The sequence below is a fragment of the Microplitis demolitor genome, chromosome 7 (genome assembly GCF_026212275.2).
Source record: "Microplitis demolitor isolate Queensland-Clemson2020A chromosome 7, iyMicDemo2.1a, whole genome shotgun sequence".
Classification (NCBI taxonomy): Eukaryota; Metazoa; Arthropoda; class Insecta; order Hymenoptera; family Braconidae; genus Microplitis; species Microplitis demolitor.
This window is the reverse complement of record NC_068551.1, coordinates 2,893,695-2,917,541: the sequence shown is the minus strand read 5'-3', so window position 1 is coordinate 2,917,541 and position 23,847 is coordinate 2,893,695. Positions and strand designations below refer to the sequence as shown.

General features: G+C 27.5%; 1 protein-coding gene across 2 annotated transcripts in view; it reads right to left on the bottom strand.

The window, feature by feature from the left end:
- LOC103571139 (low density lipoprotein receptor adapter protein 1-B) overlaps positions 1-23,847 on the bottom strand; it is a 49,652-nt gene that overhangs the window by 23,837 nt on the left and 1,968 nt on the right. Inside the window, exon 1 of one of the 2 annotated variants that reach the window (XM_053740561.1) lies at positions 9,552-9,751. The exons of the other annotated variant lie outside the window; for it this stretch is intronic. Within the exon in view, the coding sequence (XP_053596536.1) occupies positions 9,552-9,597 (46 nt within the window). The 5' untranslated portion in view covers positions 9,598-9,751. Of the gene's footprint in view, positions 1-9,551; positions 9,752-23,847 lie in introns of those variants that run through there. 2 annotated transcript variants of the gene reach the window in all.

The window sequence follows — 23,847 nt, the reverse complement described above, 5'->3', positions numbered from 1 at the left end:
TATAAATATATATCAAGATAAAAAGTCACGAAAAAGACAGAGATAGTTTAGCAATTAAATTGGTCGAGTAGTGCGCAAACTTTGTTAGCTTGTACAGCACAATTGTATTACGAAGCTCAGGTTGAGGTAATCGTACTTTAAAGCGTATATAGTTCGTATAATGCATACTTGGTACTTTCACAAAAGTTGTATAAATTTAATATATAATATACAGTAAGTGTTATAAGTGGGTAATTATATATATATTATATATATTAGTAGACTGCTTTTTACAATGTTATATATTGACCAACAAAAAAAAATTAAATGGTATTGAACTATAATTAAATATAACTACACCACTGAGAGAAAATCAACCGAACAATTCCAACAAATTTCGGAAACCATTCTAATAATATATAGAAACAATTTCTATTTGTGTATCGAAACCATTCCTATAAATTATGGAAAATGTCACCACAAATATGGAAAATAGCCCACAAGCCTGAAAATGAATCCTTTCATATTATTGGAATGATTTTTGGACATGGAAATGGTTTCTTAACATTCTGAGAATAGCTCTGGTTTACAGGAAAATTTTTGTAAGTAGTAGTATTTTCCATAAAATGCCTTTTCCAAAAAAACATGCCATCGATCTACAGACATCATTTCTATATCAGTATAAGTTGCTTTGAATTGAAACTGTTTCTATAATTTTTTTTTTTCAGTTCTAGAATAGGACATGCTAATGACAGAATTTTGGAAAAAATCTCTAGCTTAAGAAATCATTGGAAAATATTGAAAAATCATCTATGTTTCGACCAATTTTCATTTATACAAACATCAAAATTATTTTTAGTAATTTGAAATTTTTGTTTTACGTATAAATTGAAAAATTCAACAATTATACTAGATTTCGAAATGTGAGCTGACGTTTCATGAGTCTGCTAAATGAATTATTTGATACTCATTCCAAGGTAAATATTAATCTAGTGAATGTTGTCGCAACTTAAACAAGCTTTTGTGATATTACTGATATAGAGCAGTAGGAAAATTTTAATAAAAATTTTTCCATCATAAACTAATGGAAAAATTCCACCTGTACATTTATAAAATGTATGTGTGTTGAATAATAAAGCAGTGTGAGCAAATACTCGTGAAATAATATTTTTTACTCTGATCAATAAAAATGTGTGTAAAATAATAAAACACAATAGTAAGAGGAACATGAAATATTGTTCTGCCAGAAAAATATTTTTTATTTGAAATTTTTCCCCGTTGTAACCTTTGACTTTAAATTGTGCTAAAAATACATAAATGCATCATTTAACGTCTAAATGAAATTATTCTATTAAAAACAATAAATTTATTTTCGTTTAGCCTCTTAGTGATCTATTTTTTTCATAACTTTGAAATGTAATTGATTTTACGAACAAGTACAAAAGGGACAGGCAAAATAAGGTCAGACAAATTTTTCATTTTTCTGGAAAAATTTTTCTTTGTTTTTTCGGGCAAAATGGATCGCGAGTGTCCTTAAAAAATTTTTTCATCAAACTCTGGCAGGTATCGGAGCAACAAAAAAGAAATTTGGAAGAAACCATTTTCGAAAATCAATCCTAAGCATCGATTAATAATAATCGTGGAAAGAATCGATTATAATTTAAAATTATTGTTGAAAAAAGAAAACAATACTGGCCTACATGAAATTAAACATCAATTTGCATCAGAATGTTTTTTTAATAACGCATGTGTTAACTATTATTTATTTTTATATTTATTGAGTTCTGTGTTTGAAAATTTTATTTTCAATGCAAACAAACCATATTTTACATTTTCATCTCTCGGTTTCCCGAAGCTTTTAATGTTTTTTGTTACGATTCTAGAATTAACTACCAGCAAATAAAATACAAACTCTTGTTGGTTTATATTGTTAATACATTCTATTTTATTTTTAGTTCCATTATCAAATTGATACAAATCCGTGTCCGATAGCAGAAATAAAGTAAATGAATAAATAACACGATTTATTAATAAAAAAATAATAATAACAAAGGTAAAGTTGAATAAAAACAGAAAACGTAAAGATACAAACAAACATTTGTATTTATAAAATAAAAAAAAGGGACTCTAGATATTGGCAAAACACAAAGACGCGCGCATTTTCCGATGATTCGACTAAGCTTCCGGTTTGTTGGATACAGAGTAAATTATTCGCGCAAACGGAATTAGATAGTATCACTGACGATTTACTCGGCTGCCAAAGGCTTCACTTAAAAATGAAAAAAGGACAACGATCACGTTGATGAAGACAGTTGCGACTTTAACAAATTTTGTCAAACTTGCAAGAGCAGTTTTTTCAAACATCGTTTAGTTTCATATTTAATGAAAAATGCGATCGTGCTAAAAACATAAATCGAAGAAATGTAAATATGAGAGCGAAATTTCAGCGAAACTTATTACGATCCCGTGTGCAGGTGAGACAAAAAAAAAACAGTACTAGAAAAATTATTTTTATATTTTTAAAAAATGTTAGCGCGTAATTTTGCCACTAGGTGGCTTTAAAATTGCACCGATTAATAATATTTCTCGCATGTGCTTCGCAGTAAAAAATTCCCGAATTCATTGTAGGATTTTTACATTTACTTACGTCTTTAGAGATAATTTTCATTCCAACCGGAAGTGAAATTTTATACAATTTAAAAAAAAAAAATATTGAGGTCAAGGCTGAGTTCATTTATGTTCATAATTATGAGTAAGGAAATTTCAAAAATGGAACTTATATTTTTTATTTGTTAATAGACTGACATTTGAACTCGCTCATAATGTACTACTACATTATTCATTTATTAAATTTGACCATGAAGTGAATGCTACAAAGTCACGAATACCAATACATTTTACCACAAGAAAATCTAATAGATCAATTATTCAGACTTACAGACTTCTAAATATATCGACAACACTAAATATCTAATCAACAACCCACAGCTAGTCTACTTCTCTATTTTCAGCAAATAAATCATATTTATTACAGAATTTCATTAATGTCTCCGACAAAGTAATTTCTGATTCTAAATTACACAGCAATATTATTTACGACGCGTTATTTGATCATATCGTCACTGATATTTTTAACAAAAGTGAATAATAAAATTGAAAAATTGATACAAAGAAAAATTATTTAAAACTTCAAAACAGCTAATGAGCGATTAAATTTTCCGACCCATGATTTTCTGTTCTGCTGAAAAGACAAACTTTACTTAAGTTTCGAGTCTTGCTGTAAGTTTTTAATAATTTATTCAATACAAGACTCTGAATAATTATTTTCCAACTACACGTAATATTATATACTAGAGTAACAGCATAAATAATTAAATTAATCTATATTAAGCTTGATTAATACTCAAAAAGTTAGTTATAATTCCATTGAAGGCATTATAAATCATGGAGAATCTTGAAAAGTACTTTTGAGATACGAATTAATTCCCTTTTCTCATACATTCGCTGTCTTTCGAGTCTCACTAAAGTTTCCTATCCATTTTGCCCTTTCTCGTTTCCGTTTGCTGTACCTCTGGAATAGACAGACGAGAGAATACTTGAATCTTTCCTTAATTGCGTTGGTAGATTCGAGTAACGATCAACTTGCAAGAACAAAGCTCAATGCTGAAACGGTTGCTGAAGAAAAAAAAAACGATGCTTATGCTTTAGTTTTTGTTGTGTGTTAATATATGTCTATATATGTGAATGGTATTTTTAAAAATTTATTCTCGTCACATAAATTCCAAAGTTAAACGAACTTTTTGACGATAAAATAAATGAGAACACGTGACCAAGTATCCGCTGAGCAGAATGGTATTGATGAAGACAAAGGATCAAATTATTAATGAGAAAAAGAGTTTGAAGTTCAATTAAAGAATAATGAGTTGGAAATAATTTTAATTATTTTTTTTATAAATTAAAATCGATAACTTTTTTACTCTTACAATAATTGCAGATAAATGCAGTCAGGCAAAAATTAATACCAGAAAGACATTTATGGAATAATGAAAAATTGGTTTTGCAAAAATTCTAAATTAAAAAAAAAATTTATATGTTTTTTTGTAGTCATTTAAATTATTGTTATATAAAAGGTAATTTAATAAGAGATTGGGATATTAATTAAGAGTGAACGAATTATTTGAGCATTTTTATGCGTCACAAATTTTTTTCTCAATTATGACTCATTGATAAGAATTTTTTTTTTTTTTTTAAAAAAGAATGATAATTTTCTTGTAGTTTAAAATAAAGGTGGTGCAGATGAAGTGTTAGGTATTTTCTAGTAGTTGGTACTCAACGGTATGAATTCAATCGTGCGTGAAACCGTGCACGTTAGCGACCACAGTCTAGTACTCTGTTGAATATTCATAGAGTGCGGATGTTGGCGCCCGAGGTATATTGAGTGCACCAAAAAGAAATATATATATATATATATATATATATATATATATATATATATATATATACGTAACGAATTAAAAGGGAATAGTATGAACTAGAATACTAAAAACAAAAAAAAATTGTGATTCAGCCGTAAATGTAGAGTATGTTAAAATGAATTTAAGACTCACGTGACTGGATGACTTTAAATAACGAGCCAACTTATTCTACTGAAAACCAGTGAATTAACATCAACTGTAAAGTACTTAAATTTTTTTTTGTCTGCATAACTTTAATAAACAGCCATTAAATAAAAAACAGAGTAATGGGTAATAAGTGATGAATAATGATTACGGTTTTAGATTACTACTAAGTTATAGTAGCAGTAGTAGTTTCAAGCTCATTATTTCTTTTTTGTTATATGCTATTATACCTTTTTTTAAATTTAAATATATAGAAAAAATGGAACAAGCTTGTGGAATAAAAATAATTTGATGGCTTGTTACGGAATCAAAAACGCCCTTTTTTGATATCATCAAAGCTTTTCTATTATGTTATTGTTAGCTCAACTAATGCTTTTGTCGATTGCCCGCGTATATCTTATCTATAGATAGTCTATTGTTACGTCATTTTTTAATGATCATGCTGTTGTAAAGCCAATTTGTAAAAAAAATATTCTTTAAAAACATTGCATGTTTATTTGAATAGTTAAATTTTCACTTTTGAAAATTAACTTTTTTTTTAGCACGTCATTACTCGTAATTTCACTTTATCAAAATTTGAAATAAAAAAAAAAAAAAAAAAAAACTATTTTATCAATTTCAGCTCAATTTCCGGTATTTGAATTCGTATCAGATATCGAGGCTTCAAGGTCTCAGGAAACTTCTCTGAATATTCCGAGGATTATATCCGGGTGCGTGTTTTTAGATAATCCGATTTAAATCGGTCTTGCACTAATCGCAAAAACTTGTCAGCCATCAAAACTGATCCTCATTCATGATCAAACGATCAAGTATTATCTTCTACGTTATTAACGGACTAAATATAATAAGCTTCAAAATTTTATAAGCTTCAATTATAAATAATGAAAGATCGCCGTTGTCTTAACGGATTATAAAATAGAGAATTCATACCTCAACATAAAAAAAGTAGCTCGAAAAAATTGCTTTTAAAAATTATACTGACGGCTACGCGATTACGATTACACCGTTATGAAATACTTATTTTTATCTTTAAAAAATATATGTATATATATTAAGTTCAAAATAAATATGATAAAAAATAAATCGCGAAAATTGAATTTTTCATTACTGTAACTAGCAGCGTTTTCATTAAGCTCAAATAACAACAATAATAATAATAATAATAATAATAATAATAATAATAATAATAATAATTCGTCAAACTTTGAATGGCAGAGTTGAACCATTTATTGTTTAAAATGATAGCTCTTGTATTCACGAATTTGAATAGACGAATAAGATTCAAAGGACAATTTGGTATTTGATAATGACGATTGCTTGCTGTCAGACGCAGTGTGAATTGAAGAGGTAAGCAATAGTTTTGTTAGAGATGAGTTAGTTAGTTAGATAGTTTTAGTATAGAATAGAACAACTCAAATACCGAGTGAAAGACAGAAACAAAGATAGTGGTAGAGTTAGAGAGTAGTAATCACTAGAGAAATAGTAAGATGAGAATAAGACCCGTTAGTTTGAGATAAAGACTGAAAACAGAACTTGAGAATGTAACGGAGTTGAGGGTGATTTGCTAAACGCGTCGCGAATGGCGCAGCTGCCTATCTTACTTTCTCTTACAAGATGGGCGACGATTCCCAGGTGCAATTTTTATGACAATACCATTCACCTTTTCTTCACTTTAATTTTTTTTCTTCCCTCTCTCATTATTTTTTATTTTTTCTCATACAAATTGTAACGACACATAAATTATTCTGTTGCTTATTTAGTATATTTTTTATCCTCATGATCGCTGAACATCAAACTGTCCACAGCTGGTCTACTTTACATTTATGAAGGCCAAAGTGCAATGTGCACTTTCATCGTTAAATTTTATTCAAGGTGATCAGTGTATTTATAAATTTATCATATAAAATTACTGATCATGATCAGAGATCAGTCTTTTTATCACCTGGTCTTGTACTTAACAATTCAAGGACCAACTTCTTAATTACATATTTATTATTCCCGAACCCTCTAGAGTAACTTTGTTTATTTCTTATTGTAAGTAGAGGAAGAGAAAAGAACAAGAAATTCTACAAAGAGGGTCACACAGACATTGAGTTAATTTGGGCCAACCAAAATTGCTGATAAAAATTTTTAAATCGAAAACAGTCGAAACTTTTCTAATTTTCATTAAAGATCCATTTGGCCAAAACTAAAACTTTTTTGCGGCTGAGTGATATCGATACCGAAGACTTAAATAGGGGCTTCAAAAATTAAAAATGCCAAAAAAAAAAACAATGTTAAATTTTTTTATCTTAAGTGACCACTTGCCCCTCCTTTTCTTTTTTTACTTCGATCTTTGAAAATTGTCATATAAAATTTTTAAATAAATAGCGATTAATGTACTACAAATATTAATTTTCACTCCAAACTCATTCCATCAGTTCGGATCCAGGGATTTTTTGAAAAATGTAGGCCTCGTAAAAGTTATTAATATTTTTTATGACAATAATTACTATTAAATATTCTAAGGTTAAGTAGCTTCAAAAATTATTTAGTTGTGATAATAAAATATAAACTTAGAAAAACTTTTTAGTGGTTAATGGAGTAAACTAGAGTATACACGAAAAAACAGTAAAAGGTACTACCAGGGTATAAAATTTATAACTTATTAAGGTTATATAACAAGTATCAAATTTGCATTGTAATTCAACTAAGTGGTCCTTATAAAAGACATTTCTTACTACCCTTAGAGAATCATAACTTCAATATGGCAGTTATTTTTCCTCATATTTTTTCCTGGGCGTGGAAATTCCAGTAGCGCAAATTGTCTCATGTCTCAAATGGCCTTTTTTATTGACTAATATATCTATTCAAATAATATGATTATTATGACGATAATATATATAATCACTTTTTTTTGAAAACACTGTCCTAAAAATTTTATTAAGAAAAATGAAAGTGATTATTTAATTAAATTTGTGAAATATTACAAATTTGAATTTTTTTTTAGTAATAATTATCACGCACATGCCCAGGAAGGGTAAAAAATACTTCCGCTTCAACGCTAATTACTATCATTAAATTATCATCATTGTTTATCGATTTAATTGGTTATCGATAATGATAATAATCGCATCGTGTATTATAGATTAAAAAAATATGGTATTACACGTTGCTTGAGGGCTGTGCATCATAATATAGTATACCCTAGACTCTGGTTATTATCCGGCTTATTGCGCGTAATCATATTTAGTGTTCACGAAGTCCGTGTTATCATTTAATAAAAACGGGTGAAAATTTTCCAAGAATTTACGGAGATTATGAATTATATAGCCTTTACTGTTATCAAATTAAAATTTATAATGATCATAAAATTTTTTTTTAAAAAGTGTCCTTATTATTAATTTTTTTTATTGATTAATTAAATTTATAAAAAATTAATTTATTAATTTTTCATGAATTTTTGCTTTTTCTTTTTTTTTTTAATAAATATTTTATTGAAAATATAAAAAGATCATTCGTGGATTTTTTTTTTATCATTAAGAATTAAAATTTTAAGTGACGTATCATAATTTGATTTCCAAATAAAAAATAAAAAATAATGAAATAAATTTAAATGAGAAAATTAATTGGAAATTATTGGATAAACAGTTACTCTGATTGAATTCATTGGACCAGATGCTCCTTCAATTTAAGCTTTTATTTTCAGAGCTTCATCGAACGTTTTTTTTTTTAAATTCATAACAACAGTCGCGAATAAAAATGAATATTTAGTAAAAAAAAAAATTATAAAAATATCTCATTTTAGTTTATGTCCTGATCCCGATACCAAAATAACTAAACGAACTGTGGACTGAAAATTAAACTAACCCACAGGGCAAGGATAAGAGTATCAGTCGTGATTGATGATACAATCCAAAACATAAAAAAAATAAAATATCGAATTTAAATTATTGCCGATCGCGATGGTTTTTTTGATCGAGAGGAAACGAGGTTCAAGGATCAATGTGCACGGGTGCACGTTCCCAGGGGCTTCATGAATAATAAATAAAGAAGGACCACTACACTGACTAAAGTTCCTGACGGCTCGAGCGCTGTCGCGTACCAATGCACTTCCGTTTTCTCCTTTTTTTCCATCTTCCTCATTATTTGCTTACTTCCTCTTTCGTTCTTTCTCTGTTACACCATTCTTTGTTTTTCCATTTATTTCTTTTATTTTTTTTTTTTTTTTTTTTTTTTTTCAATACCGATTTTTTTTTACATCAACAATATCAGTGTTACAATGAAGGGATTTTATTTTTTTCATTATAGAGTCAATGGAAGAATTTTTTCATTCGTTCAATAGTATAATACTTTATTCTTTATTAAAGTATTCATTTGAATAACAATGAATTTATATTTTAAATTTATTATAATTTAACTCTTTAATTCTATTGGAAAAAGCGCGAAAATTCGTATATTTAATTCAAAAGTTTTTATTATTGATATTGTTATTATTATTATTATTATTATTATTATTATTATTATTATTATTATTATTATTATTATTATTATTATTGAGAGAAATCGGGGAAAAATGGAAGCTATGAAATTCTTGAGTGCCCGAAAAAAATGAGAAACTATTTAAAGAGAAATGGGGCAAATTGATCCCCTAGGGTAGTGGAGAGACTCTAAAATTTTGAGAAAAAAAAATGACCTCACTATTTCAGCTGATCAATTTACCCCACCCCTAAATTGTGAATAAACATTTTTAGCAAAAAAAAAAAAATTTATTTCTTCACAATAACTTTTTTTATTTTGCCCGGGAGTTCTATACAAAATTAGAACAAAACAAAGTTCGCAAATTTTCAAATTTCATTGATAAAAATTTTCTATTTGAAAAATTGATGATTTCATTATTGATTTATTTCAGAGTTAAAAAATATGAATTAATATAAATCGATAAATATAATAATTAAATTATAGTAAACTTACTCTTATGTTTTGAACTGCTTTTCCACAGACCCCGAAAAAAAGACATCTTGCTATCACGACTACCAACGATAGTTTACTGTTGCAATAATATTAAAACGAGTACAATAATAATAAAAAATTTGAATATCAATACTGTTGACACGAGACAAGTGCAATGTTTATGTTGCGTAAAGTGAGTAAATATGCAAGGTGTTACTTGATTCGCGCCGCGGCACGATATGAGCGTTACGGCAATACGAGTTGCTGCTCATCGTGTAATGCTCCTGCGCGTGGCATCTTTCCAGTTTCCCACCCAACGTATACCTGTTTCAATATATATGTATATACATACAAAGGCTCTGTCCGATCGAGTTTACAGACTCGAAAATTGAGACTTGAGACTAAGGTTTCATCGGTTAGCTACCAAATGAAGAAACAGAAATAAAAGATATTAACAAGGACAATTGAAATTTAATTTACTTTTTTTTTTTGTTAACGAATCGGAAAAAATAAATAAGAGAAAAATTCTTAATGCAATGCACGTAATGAAGTTCCAAAAAATAAAATTCATTAAGAATTATTCAACCTGATCTTAGAACAAATAAAAAAAACTGTCTATCTAGGATTCAGAGAAAACTTTTTAATAACGCTGGCACATTAATTTTTCTAAGTTTTGTCTAGGCTGAGTCTAGGATTTGTTTAGGATTCAGAGAAAGTCTCTCAATAACGCTGGCACATTAATTTTTCTAAGTTTTGTCTAATTTGAGTCTAGGATTTAGAGAAATCCAAGAGAAAAATGCTGATACATAAAAGTAGAAATTCCATTTTTGAAAATCGGACTGAAACCAATAACTCTCCGAATTTTTGAAAATTTCAAATTTTCTTAGCGGGAAATTAAAAAAAGTACCAAGAATTGTCAATTTGAAATTGACTACTACGGGGTTAAAAAATCCTGATTTACATTTAATTATTTATTCATTATCCTGTTAAATATCATATTAATTACACTCCTTATTAACTATTATCATTATTTTAAAATTATTCATTGTTATATTATCAATCCAACCCTTGTAGAACAGGCATGGCGTCAATGACCGTTTGTTCTATCGATTATGCTGACAATTAACTGGGACATTAATTAAAACCGACTGATATTTTATTCTTGGCTTGTGACCTAACATGATCTGAATTGAAAATTTTGATTAACTAGAATGATTTTTTGACTTCATTGATTTTAAACAGTAGATAATTTCTAATTATTATTATTTTTTTTTTTTTTTTTTTTTTTCAAAAACTATTAATATAAAAAAATACTATGGGCTTGTAAGAAGATTGAAAAAGTTTTGTCTCCCTTTAAATAAAAATATACAAGTGCTACAACAAAGTTATCGATTGTGTAAGCCCTGCAATAATGAACGCTTCGTTAGATTAAAAAAAAAGAAACTTTTCCTTAATATTTAAAAATTGAAGGGTCGAAAATCGTCGCATATTATCGATTAAAACTGGAAGTGACTTAAAAATGTAATAAGAACCGAGTTTTTCTTTTTTTTTTTCGTCTACTAAGAGTGATAAATTTTAGGTACTCAGTCACGTGGAAAAAAGCTCTTTTCTCACAGGGGCTCACTTCCTTCCGTCTATTCTTGTGAATGCGGTAAAGTCACCACGATTTTACAATACAAGGGATGGCACAGACTCGTTATTACAAAGTAGTGCTGACTCCAATGGCACTAACTTGTCATGTAACTCAAGAGTCGAGGGTTTGAAAGTACTTCTCGGCCTTGTTATATTTTTTTTGTCCATATATATTAGGACGGGACGTTTGGGAACAACCATTACCTTTTTTTTTTTTTGTCCCATCTCATAATTTTGTAGTAAATACAAAATAAAATATATAAAACTTGAAATTGAATTATATATAAATAAAAAAAAAAAGTGATCAACCAAATATTTAATTTGAATAAGATTAGAAATTTTTTTTTATATTATTACGTGAATAAATATAATGATAAAAAAAAAATCGATAATCTAGGACCATATTAAATTTGCAGTTGACGTTATTTTGAATGATAAATCGATAGTGGCATATAAGTAGTCTTAGATATGTATAGTAAGACGTACTGTTGTGAAAAATATCTACTTATTTTCTCTATCTTTCTCTCTTTACTCGACGCAATAACATCAAGTGACTACTACTACTACGAATAGGACGACGAGCTTCACCTCTTACCCTACACACCCTAGAGTCTAGAGACCTCGTGCTTGGAATTCCTCAGATACGTATACATCCCTTTGGTACGACGTCCAATCCCCTGTAGACCAATATATATCGGAAAAAAATTTTCAAGATGCTCTTTCTTATTTGTATTTTATCACAATCAAAAATATATTTTATAGCCACTTTGCTACTTTTAGTGAGGAAAAAACATATAAATTTATTATCTTATAATAATATCAAACATAACTTTTATTGTCAATTTTAAATCGAAACTAAATATTCGATATTCAATAGAAATCTATGCTGAATTTAATTTATGTAACTAAATTATTAATTATTTAATCGATAGCTTCCAAAATTTTTCGTCATTTCTAAAAATATGAGTGAAACAATTTTTTAAAAAATCTAAAAAAATTTACTACTGATGAAAAAAATTAAAAAAAAGAACATGATCGAATAATTAGATATATATATGCCTGTATATATATATATATATATATATATATATATATAGGGGGGGGGAGGTAGAAACGGTACAGTAAAAATGCGCTTATCTAAATTCAATTACGTAAAATCTTCAACTTTTTATTTCTCTTAAAAGAATAAAAAAAATTTTCAATTTCGTAAGAAAAAATATTTTTTTTTAATTTTCAATTTAAATGAGTTATTTAAAAAAAAAATCCATTTTATCATATTTTAGTAATTACTAAAACTAATATTTTACTAAAAAAATTAATCGAATTTTCGCTCTCTTACTTTATTGATAAAGAAAATGGAAAGAGTGTCATTAATTAATTAAAAAAAAAAAAAAAAAAAAAAAAATGTGAAGTTATTGGAAGTAGAATTGGTAATTCAAAAGTTCTATTAAGTAATTATAAATTTTAGTAAGAATATATAAAATTCATTAATCATGAAAAAACTAGTTTGATTAAAGTTGATGAAGAAAAACTTAAAAAAGTATTAAATAAAGGAAAATGTTCTTTACAACACGATTATATCGTCGAGTTTTTTCATTTTCGTTAAACTAAAACTCAAGTCGAAAGAAAACTTTTCAGTCTCGAATAATTTTAAAGAAAATATATAGATTTAGTAGGTTGTAGAAAAAGAAATGTAAGTCGCGAGTAAGTTTGAAATGAGGATGAAAGTCAAGAGGTACACAGAAGATGGAAAACGAGACAGGAAGTAGTGTAAATTGAGAGAGACAGAGAAAATGTGTGAGTTCGGGAAATGTTGGATGAAAAGTTAGACTAGGACGACTGAAGACACCTCGTCTTCCTGGTTCTCATTACTGCTCAAGTGACATTAGTGTTGAGTTATACGGATTTATATTATGACAAGATCAAAATTTTAACCCCGACCATGTCATTAATCTTAACGTTATTACTATTTTGTTAATCGTATTTCAACGCGATTGCAATAAACGGGTATTAAACTTTTTCATACTTTTATAATTATTTCAGGTATAAAGATAAATAATTTGAATTCTACTCAAACAATTTATGAAGTTAGTTTTGATAATATATCTCAAGAATAAATTTTCTGAAGAATAGTTATCAGATTTACAGATAATGGAATTCTCAAAGTTTTTACTTTTATCATTGTAATAAATGTAATCGAAATAATAAATAGAATTATTGTGATGTTGTTCAATGAATCCGTATAAGTTTTGAATAATAAGAGACTTTATAGACTTACTATTAATATATTATGCATTAAATTTATACGGGGTGTAAAATGTACTATATTTTGAGGTTGCGTGACGATGAAGCGATGACATGAGATATTTGAGAAGTCCTTACAACAAAAGTTGTATAGGCATAATATAATATGTTATGGGAAAAGGGATGAAATAAGACGATTTAAGGGTTTTTTCGACACACGGAAAAAAATGAAGTATATAAATTTAGAAACGACAAGTAGTATAATGACAAAGAGATCAGTAAATACTTTCATTGGAAATAGTAATACTCTCATTTATAATTAAAACGTAAAATAAAATTTAATATTTGTAATTTTGAAATTCATTATAATGATACCCAGGTTCCGAGTTATATTTTCAAATACTAATTTCATGTTTTTTTTCTGTGCAATTTTTGGATTTTAAGTTTCTAATTATGGTTAAAATATTTATGAGACCCAAATGATGAAAATTTTTCAATAAGTTTGTTTCATACATTTTTCCAAAAGCTCAAAAAATCGCTGTAGTGATAATCAATTAATAAATTAATAGAAATCAAAAATTTGAAAATTTTTTTGAGTATGACTTAGTGTTCAGACGAGTGTAAGATTGACATGTGTCATAAGAAAAAAAATATATATCCGGAAATATATGCCAGTAAAATAGTATATATACAACGATGCTAAACATATGAGTCTATCATATGACACTATATTTTTACACCTAAAATTAAAATTCAAATATCTGATTTATCAAAAAAATCCATGTGGCAATCCAACATATATTATTATATGAATTCCCACATGTCGTTTTCAAATGAATTTCTATATTATCTTATATACAGAAATCCAATAAAAATGTACTGCTAAACATTATTTTCTTCAAAATTTTTTTTAGATTTCCTCGATTTAATTCAAACCATTCAAAATTTTCCAAAAGTTTTATTCTGCTCTATCAATTTTTTCTATCTTGACTTTAATATTTCTTCTTTAACGCAATGAAAAAATTATAATTTTTGATGAAATCAAGCTTAAAATTGGGCATTGATGTCTTCAACTCGCTATCCTTTTTATGTGATTGGTTTTTTCTTCCGATGATTATTATTATTGTTCACTGCTGTCTCGGGATCTTGTGAGATTTGGCCTTGATCCAGTAGCGTGTATACACGCAGTTCTGAGTTGAACCTCAAAGGTTTTTTGCAACATTTTTCAGAGTCAAGAAATTCCCACAATTGCCTCTATATATTTAATAGAATCTGTGTCCTACTCAGATTGGTAGAGATTAGATATCTCTAACAATGAAATCTATTTCCTTTTTTTTTTTTTTTTTTTTTTTTATATTTCATTTATAATCTTGAATTCTTTCTCATCTCAGAAGGCTAAAAATGCAGAAGGCTTGAGGCTTTGAGACCGGCTGATGCAATTTCGGTAAGTGGTTTACACGAGAAATTGCTTGTTGGTGAATTGAGCGAAGGAGATAGTGTGTGTTTAATAAAAATAACGTGTATATTCAGTAGTAGGGATAATTTAAGTGTGTCGTGTTGAGTTGGCTGATGTAAGAAGTCACTCAGGTGAATAAGAAAATGGTGAATGAACTTCTGGTATATAATTACTATGATCGATAAATACTTACAAGTTATCATTTAGTAAATAATTATTAAATATCTGTAATTTAATACTTTTTTTTCCGATTTTTTTTTTTTTATTAGAAATTTAATTTATCGTTAATTGTATCGTATTATTAATAGTTATTTAAAATGAAAATAAACGATTAATTTTATTCACTCAATTATGCAAATAAAAAATTTTTTAATGCAAAATCGTTTGTTGAAAGATTAATTTACAGTTTTAAATAAATTTTGCTCTATTATAAAATTGAAAGTCATTTCCGCAAGCAAATTTTTAATGAGACCAAATTATGAAATTGGAAAAATACTGGAAATTGCGCGACGTTTTTAAAATTTCGCTGAAGAATTTCCTCTTTCACACGATTTTTTTTTGTACCAAACATTAGAATCGCAAGATAATTTCAAGTTAATGAGCATGGAAAAAATTTCCTGGTTAATTTCCACTAAAAAATATAAAAAAATATAATTCTACTCAATAAATTATGACAATTGTAATGAGGTTTCCTTTTCTTTTATTCTGTTTCCTTTGACAATGAGAATAAAAAAGCCAAATATTCAGTGGCTGATTCGAAAGTCAATGGATCTTGAATCGATAATATCTCTTGAACCGACATCTCGCGAGCTGAAGAACTAAGAAGTTCAACCGGGATATCAACCCCTATAATTTAACGCCTCAATGTCTGTCTTTTTTTTTTTTTTAACCCGAGCATCTTTCTTTACGAGAACAATTTAATTTCTCGATCTCTTCTTTTCACTCACTCTCTCATTTTACATTTAGCTCTCTCTTTATTCAAGTATTAAAAAAATCTAAAAGTCTAGTCCTAAGGATTTTTACTAATGGCATAGCTTTCTTTTACTTTCCCAGGAATTCTTCAAGGACCGAAAGTATTTCTGGAACAATTGTAAATCTTCCATCACTGTCTAAAAATTTTTTCTCGTAGATTTTCCCTTTATATTATACACACTTTGTGGTTTCTTTACCCTCTTTTCTCGTTTTATTACTTTTTGCGTCTACTTAAACTCAGTGATTGCAGTTTGTTTCAAGTCAGACATAGAAATTACAGAGTTTAAAAAAGAATGTGAGGACAATCTACGGATTATCTTTTTGATCTTCTTTGATGTTACGTCAGCAGATTTTTTTTTCTTCTTATCTTCATGTTTTAAAGTTCTTTGTCAGTAAAAGTACGATAATTACTTTTGTATACAACAACTTTGTTACATGGAGTATGAAAAAAAAAAAAAAAAAGGATGGTAATACTAATAATAACAAAGTAGAAAACATTACGAAGATTGTAAGCTCCGAATTAACAAGTAAATTATCATTAAAATAAATTTCATCACAGAAATCGTAAAATTTTTATAAACTAAAGTTTTTTGGCTATAAAAGAAGCAAACTAAAATTTAGAATCATGTTTTAGTAAACAATAAGATGCTAAAAAAAAATATAATGTGGTACAATGTAGAGTCTATATATAAACAGTAAAAGGATGAAAAAGGATTTAAGTGAACGGACGGAACTCAATTTTCTGTGAATGACTTTTACACAATCTACGCTAGAGGCTGGAAATGTTATTTGAAAATAATACGTAGTGTTGGTTGGGTAGAGTAAAATTGCTGCTAAATTTAAGCTTTGAAATTTTCAAAAAATTTCTCGACTTTTTTTTTTTTTATTCATGTGAGTAAAATTTTTCTTGCTCAGGAATAAATAATTTAGATCTGAAAAATCTGATTATGGTATTCTATTTAGATCTAATTTGTTTTATTATTTAGATCTGTGTAGATCTGTAGAGAAGAGCTAAAAAAAGCAAATTGTCAAATTTAAAAAATTCAAACGGAATTTTTTTTTTCATTGCGTATAATTCTCATTCTTTTTGATTGCATTCAAAAATATATACCAAGTAAAAAATAAAATATGCGGACTTTTGTAGTTTTTTGACAAGATTGTATCAGCAACAATAATTACACAGAAAAAAAGGATTTCTTGGCGCAAGAAATTTTTTGTTTCCATATCATTATGCAATTTTTTTTTTTCGCGCCAAAAAATCCTTTTTTTCTGTGTACATTTAATTTACTATGGAAGCCACGCACACTTTAAAAATAGATATACCTTATGCTTATGATATCAAATATATTTTACGAGGGTGAAAATATATAGTTTTGTTTGTGTTATGAATCACTAACAATCGCATGCATAAGCAAGTAGATGCTTCCAGTCGATGCATGTCACGAACATACATTCGCTGAATTTACCTCAGATAATTTAGTCGTTCATACAAAACAGAATTTTTACATATTTTCTATTAACGAAAAATCAATACTCTATTAAACAAAATCATATTTATAACAATGAAAAATTATCTTATATTTTTTTTTAATTTTAATATTTTTTTTCACACTAAATTTTGATCAGAAATCTCACAAACTGAATTATTATCTGAAATTATTCAGTCTCTCTATTTTCTTCATGAAATTAATTGTGAAATTTGTATCGAAATTTTTTTTATTTCTATTCAATGATAAATCAACAGCGGAAAAAAAACTCAGGGTTAGACACACGAGGTTATTAGCAAATAATAAAACCAATTACTTTTTCTCTTTTGATTAAAGTTCGACAAAAAAATGATTGCCTCTGATAAAAAATAAATATGAAATTTAGATGTATTATGTTTGAAAAAAATATAATTTCTACAGAAAATTAATAGAAAATTAAACAAAATAATAAAACTTCACGTGACTTTACAAGAGAGAAAATATATAAGAATGAAAAATCCTGCGGGGAATCGATTGAATTAAATGAGACACCAACACGCAGATAATAAAAAAACATATAAAATATTTCACTAAAAGCTTCAAAAAATTTTTATTTAAACTAAAAAAATTTTAAACTAAATCTGTATCATAAAAATTAATAGTAAAGTAGATCCTTTGAATAATTATATTTTGGATAATGAAATTTATTTTTTTTTTTTACTAGGGAACACATGCTAGTATATTGCCTGCACTAATCAATATCAAAATGGAAAGATAAATAAAAAAAAAAAGTAATATAATAGGAAGCGACAAAACTACTTGTCAGTCACTCGAAACCCTTTCGACATACATTTTCCTCTACACCTTTGCTGATGCTGATGTTCTCAAGAAAAACCTCTAGTGAATACTGAGCTTTTTCTACATAACTTATTTTCTTTCTCCTTTCTTCTCTAAATATATTCCATCACCTTTCTTCATTCTTTCTCCACAGTTTCTTATTTTCAACATTTTTTTTTGCACGAGCTACTGACGCATTCATGCATTTTCAAGCGCTCATTCTTTCGCACAAATGTCAGTCTACCAGCACCGTCAAATTAAATTTTCCAAGGTGAAGAATCTACGAGACTCTTATTCTTCTTATTCCTAGCACTTGAGAGTATCCTCTCAATTTAAATATATACAATTACGTGAAGAAGAAATGCTATATACTTGTGGATCTCTTGACGACTATTTTAATCTACTGTACGTTACAATGTAATTTGATTAAAAAAATAAAACGTATCACTACCCTTCAACAAAAACTATATTTACATATCTTTGGGAGGGTTGAGTTAAACGGAGAAGTTAAAAAGAATATGCATTTATTTTACTCTGAATACGCGACTGCTGCTTTTTTATTGCTTACAAAAAATAAGACAAGTTTTCAGTTAAAAAAAAAATTTTTTTCCATTTTCAGACAAAATAAGATACCTTCAAAAATTAAAAAAAAATATGATAGTTTTCATAACTGCATGTATGAGGCGTTTCTTATAAAATTCATTCTCACAAAACCACTTTGAAAAGTTATGAAAATCAAATTTTATAAAATTTTTTAAACTGAAATTTTTTACTCAAAGTCAATAAAAACATTTTTTATAAAAAAAAAAAAAGCCAATACTTAGCTATCCTACGTTTCCTAAAGTTTTCTATTTTCCCCACTCTTCCTTAATTACTATACACTTCTAGATTTAAATCATATCTAGAAATTTAATAGAAAAACAAAAAATTCAAATTTTCCCACTCAAATTTTTCCATATTACTGATTTTAATTTTTTTTCCAAGATAAAAAATTAAAAACCACTGATTACTAATCAAATAATATGAGTAAGTTTTTGAATTACGCGCATAAATTAAAAAAAAAAATCATATTGTTATCATCAGACCCATAAAACAAAATTTTTATTCGAAACTTCATACAGGAAAAATTGACAAAGTACTGTCCTGATTAAAATCATTGTCATATTTTTCTGACCGTGTATTTATAGATAAGATTAATCATTTGATTAATGATGAGAATAATTTTCACTAGTTTCCATGAATGAAAAATGAGTTGAACTTGTTTTTAGTAATGACTTACTAATAAGACTTCAAAGAGTTAAGACCACGTGAATATTAATCAAGCAAGTAATTAGCACTATCTGGAACCTACTAAACACTAATAGACGTCCTTTAATGTCCATTAGTGTTGATTAATATTTATACGCATAAGAAGGGTATCTAGGTTTATAAATAGCGCAAAAAATAACATGATAGTTAAATTTACTGCGAGTAAATAATTAAGATGTACAGAATCCTCATCCTGCATTTTTTTTAGATCCATGAGAAAAAAACATAATTCTATATCCCATATAATATTCCTTCTTACAGTAACAATTTTCTTCAAAGATACTGAACCGGAAGCTATATCAGTAGATTCGAATCCAATACCGCTCTTTTTTGAAAAAAATCGGAAGTAACTCGGGTTTTATTTCAATCCGGAATCAATCTGTCACTTGGATTTCCGGAATTTTAATAAAAATCACTTCGCATACGGTAACTTTTTTTCAGCAGTGGCTTCATTTTAATCCACATCTTTTCCAATTGTGAGTTATAATCTTAAACTCCTCTACAGAATTAGTTTCACTTCGAGGAAATTGAATAAATAAAAAATCATTCGCTCCGGATTTAGCCCGCATTTACACTGAAAATTTTATTTTTTAAAATTCCGAAGCTTCGAGTGAAAAAGTGAATTGGGATTGAAACAAAATCCATTATCACTCTGAATTCATTTCCGATTCTCTCAGGTCATAATTATATTTAATTATTTTTGTTTTTTTTATTTTTAAAATTTATTTTCGTAACAGTGATTTGATTTATTCATCAATTAATTTTAAAAAATAACCATCGAAACTACTATTAATTTATTGAAAAAATATCCGGAAAAAGGGATTATGAAAAAGCAATTTTTCAAAGTAGATTTTCGTTTTAAACCCACTGGTATATAGGAATAGGAAAAAACCACGAAACCCGTTTCTATAATTTAACCGAAGTTGACTGACTGTTATATATATATATATAATGGATATACATTTTATTATTGTATATGCTGTCCATTGTGATGATAAAATCGATAGAAAGACCTGGAGCTGTGGATTGTGATCGGTGATTCTGGGCAAAATGGCAATAGCGATATCGGATTCGCACGAGTAGAGCGTGTGATTCACGGTGTCTATTTCACACCAACAATATCCGAGTGAGTGGATCGTATTGGTTTGGATACATGAGATTTTATCTATGGATTTTGGGTGGAATATATGTGAAGAGTCAAAGGAAGTAGAGAACGAGCGAAAGAGCGAGGGAGAGTATTTGATGAGAAAGATATTGTGATAGAGAGAATGAGAAATACGTTTGTACGGTATGATATATACTAGACATGAGGAATTCGTGAGCTATTCAATCGGTTTATCCTTCAGTAGTTCCGGTCTTCCGCTTCGATATAACGTATACGATACTCAATGAAACATGTTGATCCACAACAATTGAGATAGTATTTCGTGGGTAAGTAATTTAATTTACTGTGATATTCTAACAATTTTGTGTAAGCAAATATCAATCAAGATAGATATCCGTTCAATCTTGATGCCCTATCAAAGTTACAACAAAAAAAAAAGATTTATAATACACAGAAAAAAAATTTATCTTGAGTCGAGAACCAAGTCAAAGTTTTCTTGAACCAATAGAATTTCTCTTGGTCAGAGGAAATTTTTACTTTATCCAAAAAAAATTGAAGCTTTCAAAAAATTCTCTTAAATGAAGGATATTTACTTCCAGTCAAAAATTTTTATTTTCTGTGTAAGAAAATTTGAAAATTTTCTATTATTACTTTTGTTGCAAATTTTAGAAAAATTCGAAAATCCTGGGGTACAATGGAGCATTTTGTAAAAAAAAAAAAAAAAAAAAAAATGTATTGTATTGTTTTGCAATTATGAATTTTTTAACGGTAAGAAATATATGGGACAAAATGGGACGTCGAAAAAATTAATCAAAATTTGAAAAAAAAAAAAATTGGCTCTCGATCAGCTCGAAAATTTTTTTAATAAAAATTATTATAGTCATTAAAAATAAATGAAAAAAAATTGTGTGACGTCACTATAACAAACAAAATAAATAATTTATGTATGAGCCCTGTCGTGGCAGAATAAAAATATTTTTTGATCCCTTTCTTATCAATGCTCAAAAATATATTTTATAAATATTAATATTTTTAAAATAAAATAAAAAAAAAAGTTATTGATTTTTCAGCGTAAAGCCTTAGGGCTTACAGCGGTTGGAAAAGTGTTTTTATTTTATTTATTTTATTGTTTTCTTTTATTTTAGTACTTAACGGATAATACTGTACTATAAATGCTGAACTCTCAGTAAAATTTGCGGGGCTTGCTGTACTTTATCTTCGCTGGCCACGCCTTGCACTATTGCGAAAAGGATAAGAGGTTAACGATACTTTGAGTGCAAGACCTACACTACTAAATCCCTTTTATCAGCTAGCTCGTTCTAGAAATGAATAAAAAAATAAAAAAAAAAAATTAAGTATTCCAAGAGTTAGTGCTCGGTGAGAATCGCGCAATCAGAAGTTAAATTGAGAAAACAAAAAATAAAATAAAAGAAAAAAATTTTAATTAATGAGCTTTTTTACCCGGCATTAACACTTTTTTTTACCATTAGATTTGTTTTTACTGGCTGATTATTCATGAATTTTCAAATGGAATATATAAATAAAGCTTATATATTTACATATTATATTGACGCATAAATATATTTATAAAATATCCAATAAGAATGTCAGTTTGTTGATATCGCACTATTGGTCGCGAGTGTCTTCGACAGCTGTCGATGAAAACTTTTTCGTCCAAGAAAACGAAAACGCCATGGCAATGTCATAAAATAGTTATTAAAAACAGAGAAAAGTATTTCTTTGAGTATCAACAAAAATGTATTTATATTGACACGTTCTTTCAAAATATTTCTCACATTTTTTTTTTACCCGAAATCTGAACGACTTTTAGGCAAACATTTTTTTTTGTAATAGTAGTAAAAAAGAAAAATTTTTCAAAGATTTTAACCTTACATGAGGATAAAATAAGATTAAAATGACATTTATTAAAAGATGTCAATTTGTTATTTTTTCTATTCGAATTAATATTTGACTGAATTTCAATAGAAAAAAAATTTCATTAATACTAAAATAATATTTCTATTTTGACGTTAAAAACTTTAATCAACAAAATGACAGCCTGAAAAACCTTATAATGAACTGCGATTGCAAAAACCATCGAGAGACGGGTGTGATAATAGAATACTAAAATTAGAGAGGTTAGAGTCTTTTGAAATTTTCAAAAAGTCTTTTTCTATACCTCATTTCATTTTTTTATCCCAAAAATTGCTTTAATCAATGAAATGACAGCCTGAACAACTTTTTAATGACCCGAAATTGCAATAATACAATTCTTCAATTAAAGAGATCAGTATCGATGAATTTTACATTTTTGGAACAGTAATGGAATAAAAACATCAAGTTAATTTTTTCAAAAACAACCGATATTTCTTAATTTGCCTATACATTGCTACCTATAATTTAAAATCCAAATATCTTCACTATGTTTAGTAATAGTAAGGATTTCATTCAAGATTTTGGTTTTCAGAAATAAGCTCGACCCAAATGTCTACAAAACATCCGGTTAGCTAACCTACTGTTTATATGACGCAACGAAGCTTATAAAATCATATTTTATGATAGTACATAAAATAAAAGTCAAATTAGTTCGTTACCATAAAACTGTGAAAAACATAAATTATCAATTCTCTAAAAATTTATTGACAATATATATATTGTTTCACATATAAGCTACTGATTTTTTTTTAAATATTCACATTTTTCACGATTTAAACATATATACGATACAATAAATTGCCGAGCATGTTTATTGAGTATTCGAATAACATTCTATCGGAATATGATATTTATTTATTAATAAAACGTTGTTAGCTCTCGGCAGTACGAGCATTGGCATCACAAGCCCGAGGCTAGTGACGCTAACACACGAGTATGACGCGCGCTCACTCAGTACGTGATACATTTTCTACATTTAATTCAAAATGATACCTATTGCGCCAAGAGAATTATCATCATACATCATATATATTCATATATCACATATAAATACCAGATTATATATAAATTATACTTCTACAACAGTACTAGCAATAAATCTATTAATCAAAATTATTATGTAAAAATAAATTATATGTTTACTATAATTATTAATCTCATGTCAAGAAATAGATAAAATAAAAATGACAATCATATTGAGAAAAAAAAAGTAATAGCTAACTTGGTGTACGTGATATAACTTTAGATCTCGTGAAAGTAGTTTTAATGACTATAGTTTATCTTACATTGATAATTACTTCCAATGTAGTTTTTCAATTTATTTTTTTTTTTATTTTATTTGTTTTTATTAGTTATCTATCA